The following is a 27,896-nucleotide window of genomic DNA, read 5'->3' as shown; positions in this document are numbered from 1 at the left end:
GGGGTGGTGACGGATGCGAGTGAGGACCCAGGGAAGGCAGGCCGCAGAGGGTAGGACAGCGGGCTCTGCGGGGCAAGCACGGGGGAGGGAGCATGGCCTGGGAGGGCTTCCTGGGTCCCCAGGGGGGGCGCTCTCAGGCCTGGCGGGCAAAAGGAACCCCAGAGAGTGGACCCAAGGGGATGGAGGAGCAATCCCAGAGGCTCGTGCAGGGCGCGGAATCGTGTCCAGTTCTGCCAGGCAGAGGGAAAAGCCTGTGTGCCCAGGGTGCCAGGGAGAGTGCCGAGTTAAGTCTGCGGCCCTCGTCCCAGGCTAAGGGCCCTCACCCCACCTCAAGAAGCTTGAAAGTGAACTTGAGAAATATTGAGTTGCTTCTGCACAACAGACTGTTTCAGAACAAAGCTCGAGAATGTTTATTGGAATAAAAAAGAAAATCTAGTGCCCAGAAAGGCAGAACTCACAAAATTGGGCATCCAGTGAGAAACGCTATCGGCAGGCAAAGGGGCAGGAAAACAACTTGTTATGAGGAGAAAAATCATACACAGAAATAGACCCAGAAATGACCAATGGTAACATAAGGAGACAAGGACTTCAACAGTTACTGTTTCTCCGTGTTCCAGAAACTAGAGAGAGACTGGTCGTGTTGAACAGAGGTGCACCCAAATCCATCCTGGAGATACAAGTACGAGGTCCGCGGTGGAGAGACACCAAAGGGATCAACCGCAGAAGGGAAGGTCGGCGAACCTGAGACCCCAAGAGGAATGGCCCAGAGTGAGGGGAAAGGACGGGCGGCCGGAGGGAGAAAAGGAGGGAGGCTCCATGAGCCGAGGACGCAGCGCCTGTAATAACATCGAAGAGCCTTTCCGAAACGGTGGCACTGGAATGGGTTGTCTGCCCGGAAAATGAACCTCAGCCCCACATCAGGCAGAAAAATAAACTCATGATGTGTACATGACCTAAATAGAAGAGGTAAAACCATCAAACTTCTAGAAGAAAACGTGGGAGAAAATACTTGTGGCATTGGTTAGGCAAAGATTTCCCAAACAGAACACAAAAAGCACAATCTATTAAAGATATTTAAAATGATAAAGTGAACTTTGTGAGAATTAAAACGTTTTTCATCTTTGAAAAACATTCACAAAACACCTGACAAAAGGCTTGTAAACCAAAGCTATAAAGATTCTCACAGCCTATAATAAGAGGACAGACAACTTGATTAAAAATGGGCAGAAGACACAAACAGACCCATCACCGAGGAATATGCATGAACATATTCAAGGAATAAGCATGAGAAAAGATACTCAAAATCACTGGCCACCAGGGAAATGCAGTGAACCGCACCCTCTAATGTCCATGGCAATGCCATGTAGGGGAGCCTGAACGCCTGCAGGCTGCACATCTGTGGGCATGAGGTGCCCGCCGCCTTGCACCAGCATAGCTGTGCCACATGAGTGTGAACACACACATGCTGAGTGAGCCAGCAGTTCCAGCCCCAAAAGAAAGGAAAGCTCATGTGCACACACAGGAGTTGTACGTGGACATTCATGGCATCACGCGTCGGCCACAACCAGGATGTGTCCCCGACTTCGTCAACTGGAAGGAGAGAACCGGGTCAGCAGCAACGAAAATGAAGGAAATGTGGAAGCTCAACCATGCAGACAAACCCCAAAAGGCATTTGCTAAGGGAGCCAGACAAACACAGGGAGCCACACAGGAGGCTTCCAGCCACAAGGGATTCTTAAGAGCCAGAGTGTAGGGACAGAAAGCAGACCCCAGGCAGCCCGGGGCTGGGGCCGGGGGTGTCCCTGGCAAAGGGGCCTGAGGAAACTCTGTGGGGAGGGGGTGCTCTGCAGCCGACCCCCCAAGTTGGGTGTCCCCTATGCACACCTGAAGTTCACCAGCCTGTACACGGAGGTACGGATTCACTGTCAGCAAATTACTCCTCAGTAAGGTTACTCAAATAGGCAGACACGTGCAACTGCTGTTTCCTGGGACAGATTAAAGGTGGGGGTAGAAGGTGGCTTCATCTCTAGTTCAATCAGACAGATGAACATGCTCAGGTAAAACAGTCATGGCCATGTTTCTTAAAGCATGACCTTTTTTTGCCTTGTTTGAATTGCATTTAAGTGCTTTAAAAATTTAGAAAAGTGCAGAAAAATTCCTTGCTGCACCTAGGTTCCCACTGCATGCATCACAGAACACGTGGCCTTTTGCCAACTACAACAAGGAGCTGCAGGAGCTGGCAAGGGGACCTACTTCTCCATTCACACCAGGCTCGACCTCTTACAGCTGGTTTGCTTGGGGCCCGGGGGTGGGTGGGGGGTGGCAGACACACAGTGAAAGCACCTCACACCTGCACTTCACCTTCTAGGTCCCTTCGGGTCCCGGACCGGCTCCACATCCCCACAGAGCGCTGCATGGAGCCAGTTGGTTCCCCATGATAACCCAGCGGGCAAGGTACACGCATAATGTCCGATTTTACAGAAATCATACAACTGTGGAAAAAGATATTTCAAAATAGCTGCTGAGGAAGAAAGTAAACTCTCACGAAGGCATGCTGCGGTTTGGTGCGTCTCTTTGGCACACGCGGCTCCTCACTTGCTGAGTGCGAGTGCAGCTGGGTTCGGCCGCCTGTGCTCACCTCTGCCCCGGCCTTCGCCCTGTGTGGCTCAGCCCTGGTCCCCAAGGTGACGTGGGAGGGGATGCGAGGAGACGAGATACAGCCTGGGGGGAGCCGCCGTCCACATGGGCACAAAAGCCACAGTCACGTGCAGATGAGGGCTGAGCCCTGCAGGGAGGGGCCACCCACCCTCCTGGGTAATGGAGAGCAAGCGAAGGCCTCTCCAGGCCAAGACACCGCAGAGCCAGCCCAAGTCGGACATCGCGCATGGGAGCCCTGCTTTGTGCACGTGCAATGGGGGGGCCACAAGAGTGTGCTCCTGCAGGGTCTGCACGGGGGCTCTGGGCCGGCGTTCCAGGCTGGCCTCAGGCAGCACAGTCCTGCTGACTGCCCCTGCAGCACCGTTCACTGAGCACCAGCTACTCTGACCCCGAGTGGGAAGTCAGAGACCCCAGGCTGCAGTAGGGCCTGAACTTCCTTTAAACAAACACCAGCAACCTATGTAATTAATGATGAATGTCTGCTCCCAGGTTCATGTACTGCTGATCAACTTCCCCGTACAGTTTAAAACATCCAACGAGAACAGGATAAATTTATCCAGCACTCACTTGAACTGTCCATCAGCTGGGTCAGGAGTCGAGAGGCCCCCCCCGGCGTCCCTGCAGAGCCCCAGCCCCACAAAGTCCCTGCCAGCCGAGCTCCGGCTCTACTGCCACCTTGTCGGGGGGATGTGGGCAGAGGAGAGCAGACTCCCTCTGTCTGAGCAGCCATGGCAGGGCAAATAGAGGGGGGGCCTGATTGGCAGCAGACCACCCCCACCCCCATAAAACGATGCTGCGCCTCCTTCGTACAAATCAGTTCTTTGGGTAAATTTTCTCAGGGGCTAGGCGACATAGTACAAGGATATCAGGATGTTATCCAAAGTGATAAAGCAGAAATAACCCAGACAGACTTGTAGATACCATTAAATCAAGGATCTTGAGATGGGGATTATCCTGGATTATCTGCGCGGCCCTGAATTTTCATCTCGAGTCCTTATGAGAGGGAGGCAGAGGGAGATTTCACTGCAGAAGAGAAGCAGGCAAGTGGCCAATGAAGCAGAGACAGAGTGAGGGCGCCACAGGCCAGGAGCAGATCCTCCCTTGGAGCGGCCAGGAAGAGCCAGCATGGCCGACACCCAGACTTCAGCCCATGGGACAGACTGAGGGTGTCTGTCTGGCCTCCACCACCAGGAAAAGATGAGTTTGTGCTGTTTTAAGCCACCAAGTTCACGCTTTGTCGCAGCAAATGAGCACAACCTTGTGCACTGCTGGAGGCAGACAATGGTACAGCCGCTTGGAAAAGTCTGGCAGTTCCTCAAAAGGTGGCACAGAGAGTTATCATCAGATCAACAATTCTGCCTCCAGGTATATACGCAAGCGAAACAAAACCTATTTCACACAAAAAGCTTGTACGCGACCGTTCACAACAGTGTTATGCAAAACAGCCAAAAGGTGGAAACAGCCCACATGTCCGCCTGCTGGAGAATGCAGTCCAGTCGGACACTGGACTATGTGCCACAATGCAGGCCCCAACACGATGAAGCACGGAACATTATGCTAAGTAAACGATCCCAAAGACCTTGCACTGCAGGATGCCAGCTGTGTGGAGTGCCCAGGACAGGCAGACCCACAGAGACAGAAAGTGACCAGAGGTTGCTGAGCGCTGGGGGCTGGAGGGGGAAGAGGGAAAGGCTCACTAATGGGTGCTGGGGCTTATTTCTGGGATGGCAAAAATGTTCTAAAATTGTGGTGATGGTTGGGCAACTATGTGCATACACTGAAAACCACTGCATATTTGCCATGGGTGGACTGCATGGCATGTGAATTATGCCTCAATAAAGTATTTCCTAAAAATAACCAAAAATAAGCCCAGGTCCCCTCTTACCAGCCCAGGCACGGTCAGAGCACCCCTGGGGCAGCCCTGGGGTCCTGGGAAGGGGCTGGCTCCTCGGGCCAAGAAGCCCCGTCACTGCAGCCTGCGGACCTTCTGACTTCGATCAGGGCTCTTTCCGTCTCCAGAATGTTGACCGTACAACCCACCTCACAGACTCCAGCAACTCAATAACCCATGCGTGTGACTGTCTGGCTCAGTACCTGGCATGTAACAGGTGATCTGCACAGGCTAAGGAAGGTAACCAAGTCTGCCCGAGCTCCTTGTAAATGATGAAGATCTCAATCCTGTAAGGCGGTTTCATCATTTCATACACAGAATGACACATATTACCAGAAACAACCTATTTCCAGTCCTGATGGGCTGCTCCCCAGACTCACCTGAGCTCGGCGCCCCACTGTTTCAAAGAGAAGTTAATGGGGCCGGGGTGCCCTGGAGCCGGCTGACAGGCAGCTTGTTCTCCCACCAGCTCTCCGGGGACCGTCTCCACCGCTAGGACATTTCTGGCTTTTTCTGCAGATGCGTTTGGATGCGGATAAATCAACTCTAGGAGAAAGGCAGATAAACGTCAGTCACCCCAAGCCTCCCCACAGAACTGGGAGTCCTGCCTCAGTACCGACTTGAGACTCCACACGACTATACTGCACATCTCATGGTACATTTTTAACTGGAATTTGTGGGCGCCGTCTGTGTTCCGTGACCACCCTCCTCCACAGCAGTCCCGTGTTCCTCAGAAGATAATGAAATGCGTCCAACCGGCACATGCGCCTGGCGTTGGCCCAGGGAGGCGAGGGCGCCCCAGCTCCTGTGGATCGTCCAGCCTGGCCTGGAGCTGTCATGCAGGCCCCCTCTCCTGCTCGCCTGCCCCAGCGAGGACAGTCTCCAAGACAAACCGTCTGGTGAGGGGAGCGGTGAGTGTGTCAGTCTGTACTGACACTGCTCTTTCTCGGAGAAAGGGGGGGCGACAAGGCACGTATCTGCTCACAGTGACCCCGGAAACACGGTTGCGCCCCACAGTCGGCGAGCCCGAGGGCGACAGCACTGGCGCTGGGACACGGCCAGACTTCAGAACACAGTGTCTTTAAAATGGAAGCTCTTGAAATATTTAAGGTTCAAATGATAAGGATGTGCTTCAAAATAACAGTATGTCAATAGTTAGCAAATAAATAATATTTGCTTCAAATAACATGCTACTGGCTTCAAAGTAACAAGTATCAGTGAGACGAGATGGGCCATGAAGTGATAGTCAAAACTACCCAATAAAGGTAATAAATGGAGGTAACATGGTATTTTCTCTTTGCGTATGTTAAACTTGCCCATACATAATGAAAGCTTACTTTTTTAAAGTTTTGACAAAATCCAACTATAAATACTTTTTCTTCCAAATGATGCATTCTCTCTCAGAACAGGGAATGTTTGTAAAAAGAATTTAACATTGCTTCACAATAATCAATTCTGTCTAGACTTCCCTTTAATACAGCGTCTCTACATGGGCAGGACTAACAATCCCTCTTTCTGTGCAAACAAAATCAGAACAGAGCTGCTGAACACGGACGGACGGCCGAGATTCTAGCGAGATGAGCACAGCCCCATCCCGCAGGTCCCTGCAGGTGCTGAGTGCGGAGGAGCAAGCCGCATACATCCGGGGCCGCAGGGGTCCCGGGACACCCACATCCCGGAGGAGAGTGCTTTCCGAGGGCTCGCACTTCGCAGGCAGTTCACTGAGGCAGCCATGGTCGTGGGTGTGGGAAGGGCGCCAAGAACGCAGGGAAAAGAATCCTGGGTGTGACGTGTAGACGTGACAGCTGTTTATCTAGCAGGGCACTTTGCTTCTGGCCTGGAGGGTCAGCATGCAGCTTACAGTAGGTTCTGAGTAGGGAAGGCCAGAGGGTGGGCTGGGAGACAGGAATGCTGGGCTTGGAAACAGATCCCGAGGTGACGTCAAGAAAGCAGATGTTACAAACCACCACAGATTCTGGCCCCTGGTGCAAGTCACCACCCCCGTCCCCTGTCCCCCATCCCACACACAAGGCCTCCAGGAGACGGACATGGACACCCAGAGGGAGTCTGCCTGAAGCCTGGAGCCCGGGACACCGTGGGGACAACCAGACGGGCCCACCCTGGAAATGCCTCCTGAGAAATGAGGCCGCGGGGGTGGGTGGAGGAATGGGAGATGTCGGCAAAACCATTTCTAGAAGCAATTATTTAATGTGAAAGGAAACCGTTTTCCAGTTTTTGCCATTACTGTCATTTTGTCTGGTTTTTGGCTTTTAAAGACCACATGATATTTGATTAATTAAAAGCAGAGCGGCTGTCTCAATACGCGTCCTAACATTAGCATTCAGGGTGCGGCCTCCTGAGGACACAAACTAGGACACGGCGGTTTCCTTAAGGTCTTTGCGGGGCTGGACTGGGCTTAGGCACACGTGCCGCATCTGGCAGCTGCAGGGGTTTCCGCCTCACGGATTTTCAAAGGCCTCAGTGACACTCTGGGCGGGCTGTGCACCACAAGGTCCACACTTCCTGGGTTCCCACCCCAGGGCGGCCGGGCAGTCTCAGCCTCCTGGGGTCTCCCGCTGAGGCGGGCCCGCAGGGGGCTGCTGGCCGGGGAGGCGCCCTCCTCTCCTGCCCCCAGCCCGCTGCTGGTAGGCCCGCGCAGAGCTGGGGGCTGCAGGCGAGTCCCAGGGAACCAGGCCGGAGGAGAGGCCCCAGGCGGGAAGGGCCCAAGGGCCTGGGGAAGGACGGGCCGACTTGAAAAGGCCGCTTTTCTCTCTATCCAAGTGAGTCTCAGTCTCGTGAGGAGGGAGTGTCAGGGGCAGCAGGGACACCTCCCAGGGAAGGGCACGGCGTCGGCCAGGCACATGAAGGCAGGTGAGGCCCCCAGGCCCCGTCCCCCGGCTGGGCCAGGCCGCGTCTTGTCCCTCTGCTCTCCCAGCCCCGCCAAGGGCACGGTTCTGGTGGGAACTGGACGCCAGTCTGTCCTGCAGCAGCTCACACCCCCACCCTGCATAGCAGCAGACTCCAGCATGGTGCGAAGGCCAAGCACGGAGGGAAGGACCTGCTCACCACAGGCAGGGCCGGCGGAGGCAGCCGGGACTGCCTCAGTGGCCCTCCTGACGTCCCTCTCCTCCCACCTTGCCTCTGAGACCCCCAGGATGGGGGTGGGGCATACGACCCTACGGCCACCCCTTCCCTGCTCTCCCCAGCCTCAACCCCCACCCCAGCACCAAAGCCCCAGGCCTTCCCCAGGAGGCTCCAGATGGCTGGGATCTTTCCCACTCCCTTGCCCTCCCCATCGACAGGCATCCTTCCACAGCCTGACGGGGAATCACAGACCCAGCAGGCTGAGGAACCTCAGAGGGCATCCTGTTCACAGACGGCGCAGGGCCGGGAGGGTCTCCCCCATCAGGCACCTGCAGCTAATGACCACGGCTTATGTTTATAAACGACACAAGATCCTGGGCAAACAGGATCACAGAGAGCACGGCTCTTCACGCCCTCGGGATCCTGACATAAACGATTACGGGATTGCTACGTCTGTGGCTTCTATCTGCCGGTCGCAGTGCAGGGAGCCCCGTACACATGGCAGGTACAGGCAGCAGCCGGTTCCCCTCCCCGCCCCCACTCCCCGCTCAGCACAGCATAGACTTACTGCAGGATGTGGCCGCTCAGAGGAGGAAATCTGTGGTCATCCCTCAAACCGTCATCGCTGCCATTTTCTGCAGGAAATACCCACGTCTGGCAACAGGTACTCGGGCACTCCGGCTTCCTGTGACCCAGTGCCCTGCGCTCTTGAGCCCTCACAGGTCACGGAGAGCCTTCTGTGGCCCTCGCTTGTTTGTGTATTAGTTCATGTGGGAAGTGAGGCAGACGGAACGTGGTGGACATTCACCAGTGATGCCCTTAGCTGTGGACGCCTCCTTTGGGTGTGACCACCTCACGGCCAACAGCTAGGCATGTCTCCAGACCCCTGACCTTACTTTACAAATTCATTTCTGTGGAAACGGGGTCTTTATCTATCCCAACACAGACGACGTGCACAATGGTGTCTGAGGCGCATGGACTTTCAGAGGCCAGGACACCAAAGGCAGGTCAGAGGGCAGATACACCCTCCCACAGCCGGGCCCGCCGGCACAAAGCTGCAGATCCCCATCCCTCACTCTGGGGACACGGACGGAAAACAATTGGTGTTGCGTTCACCCGACAGCACCAGCCGCCTAGCTGTGCTCATTCCAGCTCTTCCTTGCTTAGAGCCTGGTTCCGGTGCAGCCCACCAGCTAAAACGGCTGCCCCCCCAGAGCCCCTCCCAGCAAGGGTGGCTGTGGGACAGTTCTGACCAGTGAGGCGTGGCCGAGGCTTCCTGGGGCCCCTGGTGCCACCCCAGGGCACGCGAGCAGGAAAGCTGACAAGGGGACGGGGTGGCCCCTCGGCAGTGCAGGTGGGTAGCTTTGCCAGCCATGAACTGCCCACCGTGGGATGAATAAAATCTGTGAGGCCCTGCTGGCCAGGCTTCCCGCTAACTGCGGTGGACACCAATCCTAACGATTCAGAATCGTGTCGCATGCACGTATGTCTACACTCAACAATGCAGTGTGCCAGGTGATCCTTCTGACACGGCACGAGGGGGTGGACAGGGCCCACCCAGTCCCAGGAGCACACAGCCCGGGTCCCGGGGGTGCCCCTGCCCCCACCCCCAGGGCTTCCAGCTCCTGTGCCACAGCCTTCCAGCGCTGCCCAATTCTTTCCATCTTCCCAGCCATCAAGGCTACTGCGGTTTCACCACCTCTGAGCAGGGGTCCCCGGCTTCCTGTCCTGCCACTGGATCCATTCCCTACCGCACGGCTCCCCAGGCCCTGCCTGCCCAGCGCAGCCCTCCCAGCCTGGGCCCTCAGCACGGCGCTTCCTCCTGTGAGCCGGGGCCTCGGTCTGTAGGCCCGCCAGGCTTCTGCCTCTGCCTCCCCAAGCCAGCCCTTTCCTGACCTTTGGGGCTCAGCACAGCGGTCTCCAGCCCCGGGAGGCCTTCTCAGGAACCACCCACACCCTGCACCCCAACACCGCACGCCCAGAGCTCCCATGTCTGCCGGCAGCTGCACAGGCACCCTTCAGCCGTTGGAGGCACCGCACTCCAGCTCTCTCACCTGCTCACCCATCAGGTCTCAGTTGGGATGCCACTCCCTCGTGAGGCCCCAGCCACCCCAACGCTGAGCCCTCCCACCCCTGGCTGTCCTGCACACCTGCTTGGCCAGCCAGAAGCTCTGTGGGGGGCCTAGCCCATTGCTGTGCCTACTCTGCTGAATGCCAACACCAGATGCCACAGACTCTAAATCTCTACATGTAGGGTCCCAAAACTGAATGAAAGGTGGGCGTCAGATGGTACTTCTGGCTCCTCAGCCACAGCATTCTGGCTCAGGAGGGGAGAGGTGAGTGTTATGGGGAGACCTCAGGGCTGGAGGCTGCGCTCTGCCCTCCCTTCAGTTTAACACCTGGGGGCTCTGTGTCCCCAGAATACAGGAACTGAGAGGAACCGAGGTCTCTGTGCCGAGGCGTGAGCTACCCGTGGGGGGTCTGTTGTTCCCCTGCAGGGTCTCTGAGGGTCTGGGGGCTTCAATACTACCGGTCAGACACTGAGTTTCATCTTCTGATCAAAGCACTGTAACAGTGGCTTAAACCACCTCAGCCAAGGCTGAGCAGAACGTGAAGTAGACATGGAGTAACTGAGGACCAGGCCTGCCCAGCCTCCTGGGCTGCTGAGGGCCTCCTAAGCTCTGTAGGCACACGGGAATCCCCAGGACAGAGGGTTATGCTGCTAAAAATACTGTGACCAGTGAAGGAAGGTCAGCAGGAAAACGGGATTTGCAGGAAAAAACAAGGTCCAGGAAGGCATCTGTTTCTGAAACGAGGCAGTGGCGCATGAACCAACAGCAGCCCTGGTTGGGGGACCTGGGCCCGTGAGCAGAGTGCCTGCGCCCGATGCCCTGACGGGCCTCCCATCCCACGTGCCAGCCAGCCTCTGCCGCCTTCGGTGTGGGTGCCTGCCTTTGATCTTTAGGAAGGGGTGCTGACGGCCTGTCCTCTCCACGCCTTACTTCAGGGATGAGGCGCCTGCATTCTTATGGGTTTGCTCTTCCATAGAGGGAGGGGCCCCCAAACTGCCCCACCCCGTCTTTGCAGGGGGCAGGATGGTTGGCAAACAACTGTTCTTTTTGACAGTACTCAATTCAACCAACCAGTCATGCGCAGATCATGGGGTTTTAATTTTGATACCCAAGTATAAAACCACATTATCTCTATACTGCAATTGGCAGGGGTACCGTGAGTTGTGGAAATGCCACAAAACATCAGCATTGGACGGCTGGTCTTCCTAAGAAACTTTACTGCATCGCCAATGGCATGCCTGGGAATGCCTCTCCAGGTACCTGCACCTGGGAACCCAGCCATGCCCAGGCAGAGCGTGTGGATGGGAGCGCTGCCCCCACAACGTCCCACAGGCTGGCCTTGGCCGCACCCTCAGCCAGGTCCTTGCCACCGACCTTACCCAACTCCTGAGGTCATTATTAAGCTCAAACCTGACCTGACCATATGTAGCAAGGATGGAATGCTGCCTACTCACAAGGCAGCACACCAGCTTTCACTCTGCATTTCCCTGCTGAGCGGCCTTGTTACACCAAATGGCTACATGCAAAGAACCTCCACCTCCCACTTACCTGTGTTGCCTTTGGCTACCAGACCCTTAGAAAAGTCCCCAGGCACTGGGGAGGTCCTGCTGTCCCACTTCACCATGTCAAGGCTGTTGCAATATTCCCATCTCTTCTGCTGAAGCTCCTGCAACCAGTAGGTCATGAGCTGATGATTAGGAGCCTAGACAGAGGGCAAAAATAAGACGAAGAGCTTAAATATTATGTTTTGTGAGGAGAGATTGCACCCCTTGCTAAGAACAGATGAAAGAGATGTCAATTTCAAGACTTTGGCCAGTTTTGCTCACAAGTTGGTCAAACAAACAGTTGACATCAATAATTTAACCCTATCAAAAAACTTTTTCAACTCTGTAACGTAAAACTACAGAATGAGTACGACATTTTCCTCAGAGGTCTTAGGAAGGCTCGGTACTTTGCTGCCCTTTCACTCTGAGCACCTATAAACCCATGTCAATACATTAAATCGCACACATGACATCCTTGCCAAGTCACATCAAATAATGGTACTGAAGCCGTGAGCACCTCGGAGGGTACAGAGGAAACTGCAGACGGAAGCCAGAGGCGCACACACTGTGTAGAGGGCAACACCAAGTCCCAGAGCAACTGCAGGTCCCATACACACTGCCAGGTAAACGGTGCCCCCTCTTAGAAACAGCCTGATGGCCCCACATAGCTACGTGCCTTCCAAGGACCTGGCAGTCCTGCTTCCAGGTCGGGAGGCACAAAGCATCATTCACACAAAACCCATGTGTGAGCTCAGAGGCTTTATTCAAAATGACCGAAACTGACAAACCGATGTCCTTCTGCCAAGCAGGTAAACTGTGGCATGCCCACACATGGCACTGCTGGCAGCAGGGAGCCAACCATGGCTCCCCAGAGTGGGTGCTCACGCACGCTGTGGGAAAGGGCCGGGTCACCCGTGATGCCAGCGACGGGCGTCAGGAAGGCGAAACTGGGAGGACGGGAAACACCTGTGGTTGCGGGGCTTGGGATGAGGGGGGCAGGTGGTGACGAAGGGATGGTGCGGGGCCCTCTGGGGGACGGAGCTGTTCTGCATCATGACTGCATCTGTTCAAATGCACAGATTGGATATTTATAACAGAGTGAATTTCAGCATATGTACATTAAACAACAATAAAACAGCCAAGAAGCAGAGGCGGCCCAACAAGGAACAGCCAGGGGTCACCGTCCCGGGCTGCCCCACCCGGGGGTCCCCAGAAGCATGCCACGGCACGGCTATGGCAACCTCACCAGCACGGGCATCCAGGAAGGGCAGCAGACAGGACACAGGGGTCCCCATGGTCCCAGGCAATCTGGAAACTGCTGTGCAGGCCCGACAGCAGGTGCCAGGCCTAGAGACCAAACAGAGGACGGCCTCGGCGCTCTGGCTGTGCCCAGCAGCCCTTGCAGGGGCGTTGTGCACGGCACCGGGCAGAGGAGTCCATCCCCCTGAGGACCTCGGGGTTTTCTGCAGAACATCCTTAAGTCTCAGCCAGACCATCGTCTCACCTGCCCAGCCGGCCAGCATCTACGAACACTTGTCTACCGGGTGTCAGGATCGGGCGTCAGGATCGGGCTTGGTGGGTAAGACAGACAGGAAAAACAAGCCAGTGGTTTCAGGAAGGTGTCAAGTGCAAGGGCAGAGGGCAGAGCCGGGGTGGGGCTGCCACAGACGGAGTCCTGATGGGAGACACATATCTGGGTGGGGCAGGGTCAAGTGTTTAGGGAACCTGCCCCTGCAGACTCAAAAGGGTCAAAGTATTGGTTTAATGTCTATCTTCTCCAATAAAAAACTCCAAGGTGTCTTCATTTTTCTAGCATCTGGCTCCGTTCCAGACACATAGTAGGTCTGTATTTGTTGAATAAATAAGAAATGAATGAACAAATAATCAGGAGGGGACACATGAGCCTGGTCTTAAAGGGGAAGCGGGCAGTGGCCACAGGACTGGGCAGAGAGGCTTCAAGCAGAGCAGCGTGCACGGCCCAGAGGCAAGGGAGGACGGGGAGGCGGGGCCAGGACAGGCCCCAGGCCCTAGCGTCTTCCAGACGCTCCGCTGGGCGATGGCATGATCAGACATGGGCTTCAGGGAAGGGAGGAGAATGGCCCAGGTCCAGAAGCCCCGAGCCCACTGGAGAGACCCCGGAGCACAACCTGGAGTCTGCAGGGCAGGGTGGCTGCAGGTGGATGGCAGGGCCCCAGCCCTGGGGCGGGACAAAGGGAACAGCGCGCCTGGAGGACGGGAGAGGACAGCGGCCAGGGAAGCAAGGGGCTGGAAGCCACAACCACAGCCAAAATCAGAGCCCCCAGCCCCCAGCCCTGCTCCTCCCAGAGAGTCCACACTGAGCTCCTAGTCTCGACCCGCAGCTTGGAAAATCGTGGGCGTGCGTGTGCGTGTTCTGTGCGCATGTGGACGCACCGGCACGTCTCTTCTCCCACCGCTCCCCTGCTGTCCGGGTCCCCATCCCAACCCAGGAGAGAACCACCAGCTGCCACAAGCCTTCCTCCAGACAGCAGGTGCCCGGCTCTGTCTGTGCCGCTCAGGAAGCCAGGCTCAGAGAAGCACGGGATCAGAGAAGCACGAACCTCTCCAGCTGCCACCCCCAACACAGGCACCATGAAAAATCTGTTACAAGAGTCTTTTCCCTTTAAATCTGGGCATTAAATCTAACCGGGGAACAATTAGTAACCTCTTAATCATCCCTCACTGAATTCCTGGGACAAAAAAAATTTTTTAATCACATGCTTTTAACATTTGACATATTATTCATGTCAGAGAAATCTGGTCGGTAAGGCAGGAAAAACTACCTCGAGACAGTGATTAACTTCCCTTTCTTTTAAAAAATCTCAAAAGTCACTCAGAGCAGCTGGACTGCAGCCCCGAGCAGCTGGTGGGAGGTTCTGGCGGCCTTTGCGGAGCCAGACAGGCAGAAAGGTCCTTCCCTGGGGACAGAAACACGCAGGTTTAAGGCCGGCAGTGTTGGCACAGCACAGCCATTGGGCGAGATTTGGCCTCGTTCGGTCATAGAGGCAGAGCCACAAACTAGTCTCCTGTCCCCCAACATGTGAAGTTAGCCCAGATCTGCCGTCCAGCACAGCTGCCACCAGGAAGCACAGGAAAGGCAGCCAGTGCCATGGGATGAAATATTCTAGGTTCACTGGATTAAACAAAACATATTGATTGAAGTTAATTTTACTTGTTGAATGTGGGTACTGGGAAACTGGAGGCATGTACTTGGCTCACATTATATCTGTACTGAACAGTGCAGGACGGCAGATATATTCCATTTTGAGAACCACAGTTGGCGGGAAGCCCAGCAAGTGGTGAACGGGCTTAGGGATTCAAACATAAGACGAGGACAAGGGTTCTTGGGGGTATGGGGCAGCCAGCCCCCAAGGGCTTCACAACTCAAGACGACCTCTTCTTTAACCAGGCCTCGTGTCCCCATCTGTCCCAACATGGAGATGCCAACATGAAGGGGCCCAATAGGATGGGTGGCTGGCTGGCTGCACCGCGCTACGGCCTCTCCTGCCCCTCCCAAAGCGGGCAAGTAGGACCCTCTGCTTGCTGGCTTCAGCTTGATGGTCTATCACCAGTTTTCGCCAGAAAGCGAGAGCCCCTGCCAGTCAGCACTGAAATTTATCACTACCGCACCATATCGGCCCAGCTCCCAACAGCTGGAGGGCCAAGGAGCGTGGCTGGGGGAGAACCAGCGTCTGCCCTGCCCGCCAATGACAATGTAGCCTCTAACCTCAGTTCTCTAGAGCCAGATGGACACTCCAATCGGGCTAGAAGGGGCAGAGATGAGGGCACGCTGCCCAGCTCGGCAGGGAGCAAGGGCTTGTGCCAGGCAGGCATCCGGCAAGAGAGCAGTGTTAGCATCTGCTGAGGTTCAGGGGAACCAGAGCCTGAGGCTCCCACGGCACGGGCCTCTTCAACTCCTACACACCCTTCAAAGCCCAATGCAAACGCCACTTCCAGGGAAGGCTGCCCTGACGTGAGTTGGCGTGTTCTCTCTGTGCTCACACCACACAGCCCAGGGGAGCCTTCCGTGGGGGTGGGGGCACTCGCATGTTCCTCACTAGTCTAAGTTCACTGGAGGCAGAGGTTAGACCTGCAGCTTTCAGTTTGGTCCCTCCTGTGCTCAGCGACTGCTGAGCACCTACTGCCTCAAACTGCTAAAAAGACGGTCCAAATACATCACCGCCCACCCTGAGGTGGCGATCCTGGGAGCCATCCCATTGTCCCCTGCCCAACGCATGGGTGACCCAGGGGGTCAGGGGCACCAGGACTGGTATGGCAGACACCTGCTGCACTCAGCTGCCATGGAGGCGAGATGCCAGTTCAGAGGATGGAACTGGGCCATCCACATCCGCTCGGGGTGCAACCCACTCCTTGAGAGCTTCTGGCAAGACCCACGTGGTGCCCCAGCCGCCCCACGAGCCTCCGTCCCCAGCCCTCCAGAAGCCCACTCTTGGAGAGGGAGGCCCCAGCCACCTGTCTGTCCCTTCAGGGACCTCCCTCCTCCCAAGCCCAGCTCTCTCCTAGGTGCCCAGAAAAGTCCCAAATAAGGTCATTTGATGGCCCTCCTTTCTGCATTACGGGCCCACTCCTGGTGAGCGGGTGCAGTCCTGGGGGCCAGGAGCTGAAGCAGCAGTCCTGCAGCCCTTGCAGGGCGCCAGGCCTGGTCCCCCAACTCCATTCCCTCCTCACGGCCGAGCCAGCTCTTGTCCTCCGGTCTCCAGCCCCTTGGGGAAGTATCTCCACCCATCAGAGCCGAGCACATTTTAGAAGCTGCACTAATTAATGATCCTCAACTCCCCGCCACATGCCTTTCCTGGGAATCTGTCTAAGAAGCCCAAAAGGAGGAAAAGACAAAAAAACCATGGACACAGATGCTGTTCATTCACTTGGCAAATGTTTACTGGGAGCCTGACGTTGGCCAAGTGCAGCAGCCAAGCCCGGCACGGGACTGCTTGAGGCCAGCCGGCTCTTCCTCGGGGCCTCTCCTGGCAAGCAAACGGCTCCCTTGACAGGAGCAACCAACAGGACATGTTCACAGTCACAAGCAGAACCGAGAAGGCCAAGGCATGCACTTAAGAGATCCTATTCATTACAGAAACTTTGTAAAATCCAGGCAAAATTCTAAAAGTTCTTCAAAGCAGGGCAGAGATTACTACATTAGCCTGAAGTTTAAGCTTTGAGAATTCTGAAAAAATAAATAAGGCCTGGGCTCTGCCCCACCCAACAGGTAAGCATGTTACACAGCCACACGATTAAATCAGTGCTGTCCTGCCAGAGAACCAAGCCGCAGAGCTACACAGATGTCAGGTGGAGCACTTGAAGTAAACTCAGTGGGAAAAGGATTAATTATTAGACAGTGGCATTAGGACAACTGGCTAAAAATGTGGCAAGAAATAGAATTATTATGAATTATGATCTAGGTGTGAAGCTTAGATCATAACAGAAAAGAAAATGAATCCAAGTTTGATTCAAGATTTGAATGTAAAATAAAAACTATGTAAATTACTACAAGAAAATACCTATATAATTAAAACTGAAGTTTCTGTCTCAGGATCTTGGAACAACAGTTGAGATTTGAGCCAAATTTTAAAGGGATGCAAGGGATGGCCTGGCTTTAAATCCAGCTGTTTGGATCAGCAGTGGCTCAGAGAGCAGCTTTCGGCGGCCGACTCTGAACCCTCCGCTCGCGGCCCGATGAACGCCAAGCGCACCAGGACACTGCAGACAAGGAAGGCCAGCTGCTTCCCCAGTGGGAGTCAGACAGGTAGATGCCCCACCTGTGGGCCACCGGGCTGCTTCCTGAAGGGCAGCTGCAGGGAGGCATGGGGTCAACAGGGCTGTCTCCCTGGCAATGCAGAAGCCCGCTGCTGCAGCAACTCTCTCCTCAAGACACGAAAGCCATTTTTAGTCCCCAAATAAAGGCAGGAGAGCAAAGGTCAGTGTGTCCCCAAACACCATAAACAAAATTAAAAGACAACACCCTGAAAGATGCCAGGGTGCCCCCGGGCGCAAAGCGTGGTGACCTGCCACCTCACCCTGCCCGCTTGGGGAGCCCGTCAACCTGCAGAGCTCCTGCTCAGCTTTATTTTTAAAAAACAACATATTTTACACTATTATTCCAAATAGTAATAGCAACCCACGATGGCTGTGTGAAATTTGGAAAACACAGCCAAACGGAGAAGAAAATAAAGGGAGCATGACGTCACCAGAAAACACCTCCACCGACACTGTGGCATTTGTCCCTTCAAACATTTTTCTATCCACAAATACATACACCCATTTTTCTTAGAGAACTGGAATAAAATTATACTCTTGCATAATGTACTTTTGCATGTTATAATGTTAGACACCATTAAGTAAACAACCGTGAGATGCCAGACATTGTGCTGAACACTGTACACACAGCCACGTAAAGCCCCCAACAGTCCTGCAACAGTTTCCTCTACTTGGACCCTGGAGCCTGCCTGTCTGGGTTCAAATCCCAGCTGTGCCATCTGTGAGCTGCGTTGGGGGAAGTTACTCAACTTGTTGGTAAGATGTGAGTAATAGCAGGAGTGACTGAGTGCCGTTACGAGGAGTGCATGAGCTGCTGGCACTGAGCTCAGAACGGTGCGTGGCACTCGGTGACTCACTGGCCATCAGCTGCTCCTATCACCGTGGCCACCCCAGATCTCACGGCCAGGTGGCCCAGGCAAAACGCAAACCTGGGTCTCGCCCCTTGTCTCATGGGGCAGAATGAGAAGGGCACGTGAAGACAAAATCCATCCTCAGCATTTCAGCAGGAATTACAAGTTCCTCTGTGGCTTTTCTCAAATACTGAAATGTTGATGACCCCAACCAACAGCCAGTTCGGTGGAAAACCCTGTATGTGTGTCGGCTTCCTGCATTAGGACAACTCCCACCAGAGGCGGGTCTCCCAGGCAGTCAGAAGGTCCTCGGGGCTGCGCCTGGGACAGCGAGACACCACCTCCGCGACACCACCTCCCAGGGCTTCCCCCGCATGGCCCCTTCTGCCTGAAGGACAGCCCTTAAACATGGGCTGCGGTGAGCACCCACCAACACAGAGGAGACACGATTCCCCAGTACGACGGACTCTCCAGGTCTCCAGGTCTGGAGGGCCTCCCGTGGGCCTCATTTCCCGTTCCCTGGCACTGTTCTGGTGCGACTACCTCCGGTCTCTGCGACGGCATCCTAACCGGCTCGCTGCCCTCATCTCCCCTCTCCAAACCCACTTCTGACACCCATGCAGATTGCTCCAAGAGTCCAGCAATCTGGCTTGGTCATCTGCCCCACACTGCCCCACACTCCATGGGATGGCAGCCTCCCCGGACCACAGGACACAGAGGCCACAAGGGCTTCCTCGGCCCTGTCCCCACAGCGTGAACACCCACCTGCAACTCCTACTCGGGCGACCGTGAGGCCATGCCATGTCCCAGCACTCTTCGCCCATGTGGGGTGACCCCCAAAGGGTCAGGGTCTACCATGTCCATGAGCCAGAAGAGGAGCAGATCACAGCCATGAAGGGGCCACCTAGGGGATGCACGGAGGGACTCGCATATCTCAGGGAAAGCAAGGCAAGGGGCATGGAGTTTGACTCGGGCCTCTTTCTCAAAAGGATGCCATGCTGCTCATGACAAAGCAGCCTGGCACCTTCCACCTAAAGAAGGGTATCTGGGTTTCCACGATGTTTCGAAGGCAATGCGCCTGTGTTGGTTAAAGGAGGAGGAACACGGTAGCGCCCGGCAATACGAAGTGGGGGGCAGATGAGAAACTGGCCCCAGCCCCGCGTCTGATAAATAACTTCAGGTTCCAGATTCTCTTTTGAATGTTTCAAAATGAGCCTGGAAACAATCTTGAAGGGTCTGGCCCAGTACCAATGGAAAAAAAAGTAATTTTTCCCTGGTTAGGTTTTGAAATCTGTTCCAGCCCAGAAACAGACACTGAGAAAGAAAAAAGCAGTAGCTTTCCGGCTCCTCGGAAAATGGAATTCTGTGGAGACCCACATTCCTCTAGAGAACACAGTCCATTCTTACTTTTTATCTTTATAAACTGCTATCTCAAAACCAGCATTTTCATATATCTTACTAAAAAAAGTACATGAATTTTAATCTCAATCCTTTTCAAAGGCTGAGCAAGAACCTGGAGCCACAACGATTCTCCCCGGACAGTCTAAGTGGGAGGTGCGTGGCCAGTCCTTGGGAAGGAGCCCACGCCTCACGCTTCTCGGAGGTGGTGGCTGAGGGGCTCTGCTGTCTCTGATACTCAAGCATCCTTTTTTTTCTAAGCTTTTGAAAATTTAATTCTTTTTTAATTGAAGCATAGTTAATAGACAATATTATATCAGTTTCAGGTATGCAACTTAGTAATTTGACAATTACGTACATTACAAAATCAAGCATCCTCTTTTAAAAAGCAGACATCTTGAGAGAGAAGCCTTAAAGGCATCTTCAGCTGACACCTCCTTGAGCTTTGATGATTTAAGAGAAACGAGCAGCCGCGTACTAGCAGAGAGGCTACAGACAAAACACAGGGGAGCAAGGGCTCGTGGGCAGAAGAGGGGGCAAGGAGACACCAGGAACAGGGCCTGTGAGGGACCCCACCTCCCAGAAGCCACCTGGGCTGGGAGCAAAGGGCTAGGCCAAGGCCGCTGGACCTGCCCTTCCCTGCAGGAAACTTGGAGACCATGAAAATGCTTTCTGTTTCAGACAGGGAGGGAGTGCACAGCTCAGAGCCACCACAGGGCTGCATTCCTCAGGCTCCCTATCAGCTCTGCCATTGGGCAATAAGAGGCAGCCAGGGTTTTATGAGCTCAGGGTAAATAATACTCCCGTAGCAGCCACGGCAGCAGCCCGCTGGACAGCCCCACACCGCCTCTGCCCGCGGTGGTGTCCACACGCCGCGCAACTCTGTGCTGGTTTTCAAAGTAAAAGTAGGACACGGTATGACTAAATACGAAGCTTTAGGAACCGGGTTTGGGCAGATTTCCAGAGGTCTGGGGGACAGGGGCCCTGGTACCAGTCTTTCACTGGGTTTACAGGCGTAGTCCGGGGAGTATGTTGATTTGTGCATCTCTTAAGGCAGAGAGTGCTGGATGGTTCTCCTCCATCGCTCTGTTATTCGGCCCCCTTGGGTGAAAAGCTGGGGGCTCTGCAAGTCCTGACCTGCTGTCCAGTAGTGGGCAATCACTAAAATTCGCTCTTCCACAAATGCTCCTAAGGATGCCGAGCGAACAGGGTGTCTCCAGAAGCTCCCCTCTGAGTACCCTTCCGTGGGTACCCGCTGGAGGAACCCTCCCGTGCGGTGTGTGCCAGCGACTACATGATGCGCACAGAGGACAGAAACTGGCACAAAACCCCTGCTCTGGAGCACAGAAACCCAGGATGCCAAGAAGACATATGGCTGTCAGCCGCAGGGTCCCTGAAGGGCAAAGGGCTCAAGTGTCACTGGTCCCTCCCACACAGTGCAGCTCCTTCTAGTCCGCTCAGAGAGCCGTCACCTCCAGCCTTCCCTGCAGAGCTACGGGACCCGGGGGAGGGCCACGGTCCTGGGGCCACAGAGGCCCAGGGCGGTCAGGAGGATGGGCCAGAGGGCCAGCTCTGCCCTGGCCTGCCGGCCCCACCAGGCCCTCAGCAGGTGGCAGCGCAGCATGCCTTTTAGCAGGACCTAGGAGGCTGCTTCCCCACCGGCCTGAGAACTGCAGTTCTGCAGGAGAGGCTGCCCTTTGAACAACAGAAAGGAAGGGAAGCCAGCCCAGCGTGTTACCTCCGCAACAGGAAGTGTGTCAGGGCTGCGTGCACTGCAAAGCCTAAAGGCCTGGCTCGCTTCTGAGCTAGAGGGCGGGCTTGCTGGGCAGCGGGAGGCAACGCACCAGCTGCCAAGCTCTGTCTGCCTCTGGTGCTCCCCCTCTGGGGGAGGCTCCCGAGCAGGGGCACACATCCCTGCAAGCTTATCGCCCACCTTGCTAACTCTCCATCTTCACGTGACCAAACACCTTAAATCTATGCACGGCACAAACGGGTAAATGTACAATGTACGGGTCTGTACATACAACTAAGAACACAGCAAGCCTAACTTCCTATCAGTGGATTGAGATGGAAATATGAAGCAAGTGTCACCTAATGGCTGGGTTTAAACCAATAAATGTCAGTCGTGTTTCTGAGGGAGGTTCCAGCATGGGGCTGTTTTCTCACGTCATGTGGTGACAGGGCAGGCTGATCTCAGAGGGCCTCTCCAACTCTGACTCAGGGATGATAATCCTTGGAACAAAAACACGAGTGACTTCCTCCAGGTCACAGAGCCACTTCGTGATGGCGCTCTACTCACACTGCAGGACAGGACGTGACAAGCTCCGAGGCCAGAGGCAATGCTTGAGCCCCGCCAGCTGCCCCTTGGGGTCTTGCTCTGCAAAGTCCATGAGCTGATCACCGCTGGTGGCACCACATTGCAAAAGGCAGGCTTTCTCCGTGCACAGCAGCCCCTGGACATCGCAGGCTGGAGGAGATGAAAACTGGGCTGGCTGCCTAGAAGTAATCCCTATAATCCAAGATCCACGTCTCTGACAACCCCGGCATGCCCACCTCCAGTCTTTGCCACATCCGAGGGGCTGCACAGGGAGAGCCCGCACTTCCCAGCAGGGCCGGCCCCGGAACGCAGCAGAGAGAAGCCCAGGTCTGCTCCTGACTCTCCGTCGTCTCCACAGAAGCCAGCCCTCCCACACAGTCAATCTGAGAAAGTCAAGCCCGTGGCCAAGCACGCAAACTCATTAGGAGATGCTGGTTCCCATGTGACCGGGCACGCATCCTGCTGACCCAGAGGAACTAAATCTGAGCCGCCACAATCCCACCAAAACCGAGTGGGCTCCCCAGCCATCCTCCCAGGACTCTGCTCAACAATCCATCACACAGGTCTCTCCAATCCTGCAAGGCCACAGAAACTGCTGGACAAACAGATTTCTGGCTCTGGATCGTATCCAAATACAGGATCCCCCCTCCTCTCCATTTACCATGGACATGCCAGACCTCCATCAAAATCAAAAACTTGCAGACGTTTAGTATTTACTCTCAATGCTGAATACCACACACAAATACAGTGTCTCGCCAAAGTCGTTTTTCAAGCTATGCTGCTAACCTATTTTTAAAGTTTTAACACTGTAGTTTCTTAAATGAATGGGAAAATTTCACTGCTGTATCTGCAGAAAAGCATGCACACAATGTGGCAGGTGCTAAAAATACCTGCTAAATGAATAAAGGACACTGTGAATCTCCCTTCAACCACGTGGCAAGAGCAGACCATACCCACCCCAAGAGGACATGAGCACCTACACCATGCATTTGCTCGGCCAGCACACGCGAGCCTCCCCGCGGGCCTACCCAGCCCCCGACCACTAGCGGCGCAGGCACCCCCAGCAGCCTGGGCCACAGCAGGGCACGGCACACGGCTAGGCCTGTCTCAGGGGGCAGCGCCTCCTGATCTCTGTGGATTCGGGCTTCCCGAGCTGCCTGTGAGCCCCCTGCCTCCTCCGGCCCCCACCCCCAGGGCCGGGCACACAAGCACCCGTGTGCCCCGCCCTGAGTTCAAGAAGGTGTTCGGCACTTGGAATGTCAGTGGGACCATCACTACGCCCTGGGTCTGCACGCCACGCAGCGTTCACTGTGAGGACAATGGAATCCAGTTGACGCCTGGGCCGGACAGGATGTGGGTGAACGCCCACTCGTGTCCTGAAGACCCCACTGCACCAGCCTCCCAGAAAACTGAAAGCCCCTCCCCACACTCTGTCCCCCAGCCGAGCTGTTTCTGCGGTGACAGGTTCCTTCCCTTCTCTGCAGGGACACTGTCTGTATTGGCTCTGACCTGAGACAGGAGGGCTGTAGCCCAGGCGCTGACGGGCAAAGGCCCTGTGCGAGGGCACCTGTCCAGCCCCTGGAAGCTCACCAGGGTAGCACACGTTCTTGCATCTCAGCCCTGAATGCATCTGACCCCTTCCTCTGTTTCTCAAGACACAGTTACCTCCACATGGGAAGGAAATTGGCAATGTGCTCCAAGCAACCTCAGCAGAACACAAAAACCGGGGAATTCAGCAGAGGTGGCCATCAGGAAGGCTTCAGAAAAGAGCCCCCGGCCCCCAGCCAGCTCAGACCACCACACGCCGCTCAGAAACAGTAGAGTTTGAGGAGCAGCGGACCACAGCTTCAACCTCGTGCTTCCTACTTCTAAACCTGTCTGCCCGTGTGCAACACGTAAATACTACTTCAACCCTTAATAAATGGACAAGACTATGACCCACATGAATGAAAATACTGGACATGACCCAACCATCAGTTTGGGAGAAAAACACTATTGTCAACCCTGCTTTAGACGCTGTACTGATTCCTGAAGCCCTGGCCCCTGGGGCTCCCCTTCCATGGGCTGTGCCCCTTCGCTGCTGCCAGCAGGCCCTCCTGGAGTCCCCCACGCAGCCAGCCCCCACTGTGGCCACTGCTGTGCCACTTCCTCTCACCGAGCACTGCCTGCCCTCCCCCCTCCTCCTGCCAATACTGACTGGCCCTTCACCTCCCAGCTAAATGTCACTTTCTCAGTCCCTCCTGGGCCCCTCCCACTAGACGAGGGCCCTCTCACACGCGCATCACACCTCTCTCCCATCAAAGGTCATGGCGTTCCCAGTGTGTTTTGTTATTACTGTCCGTCCATGAGGCTGGGGCCTGCTCGCTGTGTGCTCTGCTCCCCAGGGCCTCAGGGCCCAGAATGAGCAAGTAAATGGCAGTGCCGAGGCCTCCCCAGAACACGGAGTCAGGGCTACAGCCCAGGGCCACACCCTGCCCACCACCAGCTTCTATATACTTATGAGCCAAGAGTGCTTCTATTTTTTTAAGATGTTGAAAATAAATCAAAAGAGCAATATTTTGTAACATGTGAAAATCACATTAAATTCCAATTTTATAGCCCATGAACAAAAATGATAGGAACACAGCTAAACTCATTCTATGGCTGTTTCTATACAACAGCAGAGAAGAGCAGTCGCAGAGACAGTGCGGTCACAGACCTAAAGTTCACTATATGGCCTTTACATAAAACATTTACCCGCCACTGTAACTGTGGCCTGAACACAGGAGGCCTGGAAACAGGACATAGCACGACCTGGGGGAGTCCTCCTTTCCTCTGGAGCCCTTGTGTGTTCCGTGGGCATTCACCAAATGGCAGCTGCCCGCATGACATGGGGTGAGAATGCAATTTCATCCATTTGGGAATTCTGGCTGACCACTCCTAAAGAGCTGGAGCTCACCCCAAAACCAATGCCAACAGGTGACCACCGTCCACGTATTCATTCAACACACATCAACCTGGGCACCTGCTCTGTACAGGCAGTGTTCTGGGAGGTGAGGGCACAGATAACAGTCCTCAGGAGGCCTCCTGAGCAGGGACATTCTGAGGGCTGTGTGACAGCAGTGGGATATCATATGTATGATGTCCTACCTGCAAAGAACTTAACTGGGAAGCCATGAGTCACCCATGAAAAGTGAGGTGTCAATAAAAGATTTAACAATACTTGAGGCCCCTGAGTGGATGCCCCAGGGTAGGGTGGCCAAGCAGACCGCTGTGGCCAAGGCGGCTGGTGTGTCCACATCTATCTGCACTCAATGCTATAACCACCCAAGCTAACAAATGTCTGTCACGCTGAGAGCACTTTCAACACGACAATGTGTAGCCTTCCCACAAGTGTCAGGTGAGGATAGGGATGCATGGTTGTTCAGTCATGTGTGACTTGGCAACCAATACACGTATCCGTTTGAGCACCAAATGCCTCCAAGATGGGGACCACAGGGAGGTGGGGTGCGTCTGCTGACGTCTGACGATGCTTCTGGGTCCGGAGGCTGCAGAGCTCCGGTGAAGTGGGGTCTCTCAGGCTGCACCCCCAGCCAGCCACATGCTCTCCTGCCCTAAGGCCAGCTCACGCCAGAACTGTCTCCTCACCTCAGGTCCCAGGAAAGCCGGCGAGAAGCCTTCAGCACCCCTCCCCGCCCCCACCCCACAGAAGCTTCACTCTGCTGACTATTGTAGCAGTTTCCAAACAAGCTTAGTAAAAACAGGCGTTACGCATCCTGGTGAAGGATCAGTCCGGAACATGTGCCTGGTACATTCTTACTGTGAGAAAAGGGCAGAAACCAAATGCAATTCTGGCATCTTGACCACTCCCCATTCCCAAGTCTGCCCCACCACAGGCCTGAGTCCAGCTGCATGACCTCAGGCACCTCACGTCCCCTCTCTGGACCCCATTCTCCCACCTGTAAAATAAGGTTCCCTGGACCAGATCCCTGAGCTCAAGGATGAGTTTACCAAGAAATTCCGTCACAGCTTTCACGAAGACTCAGAGCAGTGCAATACTTTGAAAAAGCCAACAAAACACGGCATCTCTAGAAAGGACAGAAAGATGCTTTAAAACAAGAAACATACAAAAACACAACAAGCAAATTGCTGATTTTTCTTTTCTTTTTAACTCATGAGTCAAAAGAAATGGTATCTGTAAAATCATATACAATTAGCTGACATCTGTGACCTACATTTCTCCTTGGAAATCAGGGTCTCCCCTACGGACAAGGGGCCCCAAGGCATGGTATTAAAGCTTATGAGAATCAGTTCTTGGGTCTGAAAGGTGAAAAGGTAGATTGCAAATTTCCACTGATGCCACCATAAAATTTTTATTACCACAGCTCAAAAGTAATCACTGTACACTAAAATGCAACTTTCTCCAAACACACCCCTGCTCTGAGACCTACATCTGACTGCCCGCCCTCATGGATGGCTCTGCCTATTTCCATTTCCACTGTGTTTATAAAACAGACATGGGACCTCGGGAATTCTGTTTCATTCTGTGACTAATTCAACGTTACACATCAAAATATCCCTGCATAATCAGGAACGTGAAAATCACTTTCCTCCTTTTATTTTTTTTAAGAAATACTCTGAACATATTAAAAAAAGATGGATAGGACAATATAATACACACTGGTGTACCGCCTAGCCCTGAAGGTGAAACTGCAGAGGCACTGGAAGCCCCTGGGCACCCCTTCCTACTTACAGTTCCCTTTCCTCCCAAGTGGTACTCACCGTCCCGAGTCCAGGCTCCTCACCCCATGCGCCTCCCTCTCACGGCCCAGCACACACATTCACACGGTCTTAATTGCTGCATAAAGGGCATCGTCCTGTAGCCGTCACCCTGACCTGTTTTCTTGCTCGGCTGAGTGAGCCATCCATGCTGACAACCTGGAGTTCTCATTCTGCTGCTCCTTGCTGCATGGCATCCCATCGCATGAATATACCACACATCTGGCCAAAGACACTACTTGTTTCCTACAGCTCCATGTAGGCCTACTCTGTGCCAGCCGTTTTCCATAGCAGTGCCCAGAATCATTACAACCACCTAAAGAAGAAGGAAAGAGTCCCTCCCACTAGACCAAGAGGAAACCAGGACAGAGACCACCATACGTGAGGGCAGACTCAGGCTGCAAGCTCAAGCCCACCGAGCTCTACAAGCACACTCCTAACACTGCACCTTGCGGCTCCACTTACATAGATGCCAGCATCATGCAAAAATTTTTAAATGAAAAAACGAATAGAAGCTCCAAGGTCATCTGAAAATCTGAAAAAGGATGCCCATGTGCAACGTGAAGACAAGCCTTTGCTTGGCCCAAGTCCCTGTGAACACGTGCGGTCATCCCCCAGTTTATACAAAGGTTTTCTAAGGAGCCTGAGCTGAGATGATTTCTTTTGGAGAAATGGGCTGTCGGCCTGTTAGGGGCAGATGGAGGAGCCTGAAGGAACCCAGCAGTCAGCCTCTGCTTGAAATGGCAAGAGCCGAGGTGACAAAGCTCTGAGAATGACCTCGGAGAGCAACTCCAGCTGCTGCCAGCCCCAGCAGTCCAGGGAACAGTGCTGCGCTCATAGGCCAAGGGAGCTAGGCACAGCCCACTCTGCTCTCCACTTGGCCAGCTCTGCGGAGACCTCTCATCCGTCCCAGCCCAGCCCTGCTGCTCTGGAGAAAGCCCAGCTTGCAGTGCGGAAGAGAAGTGAGCGAGAAAGGGTGGAGGTTCACAGGAACCAGGCCAGAGTAAGGCCAGGAAAGGGGCACCCGGCTCTAGGCCAGGGCCTGAACCCCAGCTGCTGGAAGCAGGAGGGCCCCTAGGAGATGATGGGACCCCCTGGGGCAGGGGAGGCCTCCCAGCACCAGGATGCCTGACTCCAGCCGCGGCTTCTACACTATGTCTCCCACAGCGTTTCTCTGCTAGAAAATCAAGGAAGCCTTTAGGGGGCGAGGCGGAACTGTTGAAGCAACCCTATCCCACCCTGCCAGCCAAGACAAGGAGCAGAAAAGGCTGCCATGCACCGGCCATGTGGTCTCAGCTGGAGTGTCCCTGCCCACCCTGGAGGGGGCTGTAGTGGATTATCTCCAAGGGCCTGACCCCTCTCTCTGAGCCTGTGAAGCTGACTGCAATTCACATTCACCAAGCATTCTGGAGTATAATTCATTAATGCCCACACCCCCATGAGGCAGGTACTTATCCCCATTTCGCAGAAAACGCTGCTGAAACATCAAAATAACTGAGGTGGAGAAACTACAGGCACGGTGCCCAGGAG

The 27,896-nt window shown here is 54.6% G+C and overlaps 1 protein-coding gene across 5 annotated transcripts in view; it reads right to left on the bottom strand.

The window, feature by feature from the left end:
• The window catches only part of TBC1D2B (TBC1 domain family member 2B), a 54,495-nt gene that overhangs the window by 25,507 nt on the left and 1,092 nt on the right, over positions 1–27,896 (bottom strand). For all 5 annotated transcript variants that reach the window (XM_073227274.1, XM_073227275.1, XM_073227277.1 and 2 more), the window contains exons 2-3: positions 11,254–11,407; positions 4,930–5,095 (exon numbers count right to left, since the gene is read on the bottom strand). In XM_073227274.1, the coding sequence (XP_073083375.1) occupies positions 4,930–5,095; positions 11,254–11,407 (320 nt within the window). The remainder of the gene's footprint in view (positions 1–4,929; positions 5,096–11,253; positions 11,408–27,896) is intronic.

This window comes from Manis javanica, chromosome 18 (genome assembly GCF_040802235.1).
Source record: "Manis javanica isolate MJ-LG chromosome 18, MJ_LKY, whole genome shotgun sequence".
In the NCBI taxonomy this organism is placed as follows: Eukaryota; Metazoa; Chordata; class Mammalia; order Pholidota; family Manidae; genus Manis; species Manis javanica.
This window is presented reverse-complemented; position numbering and strand designations above follow the sequence as displayed.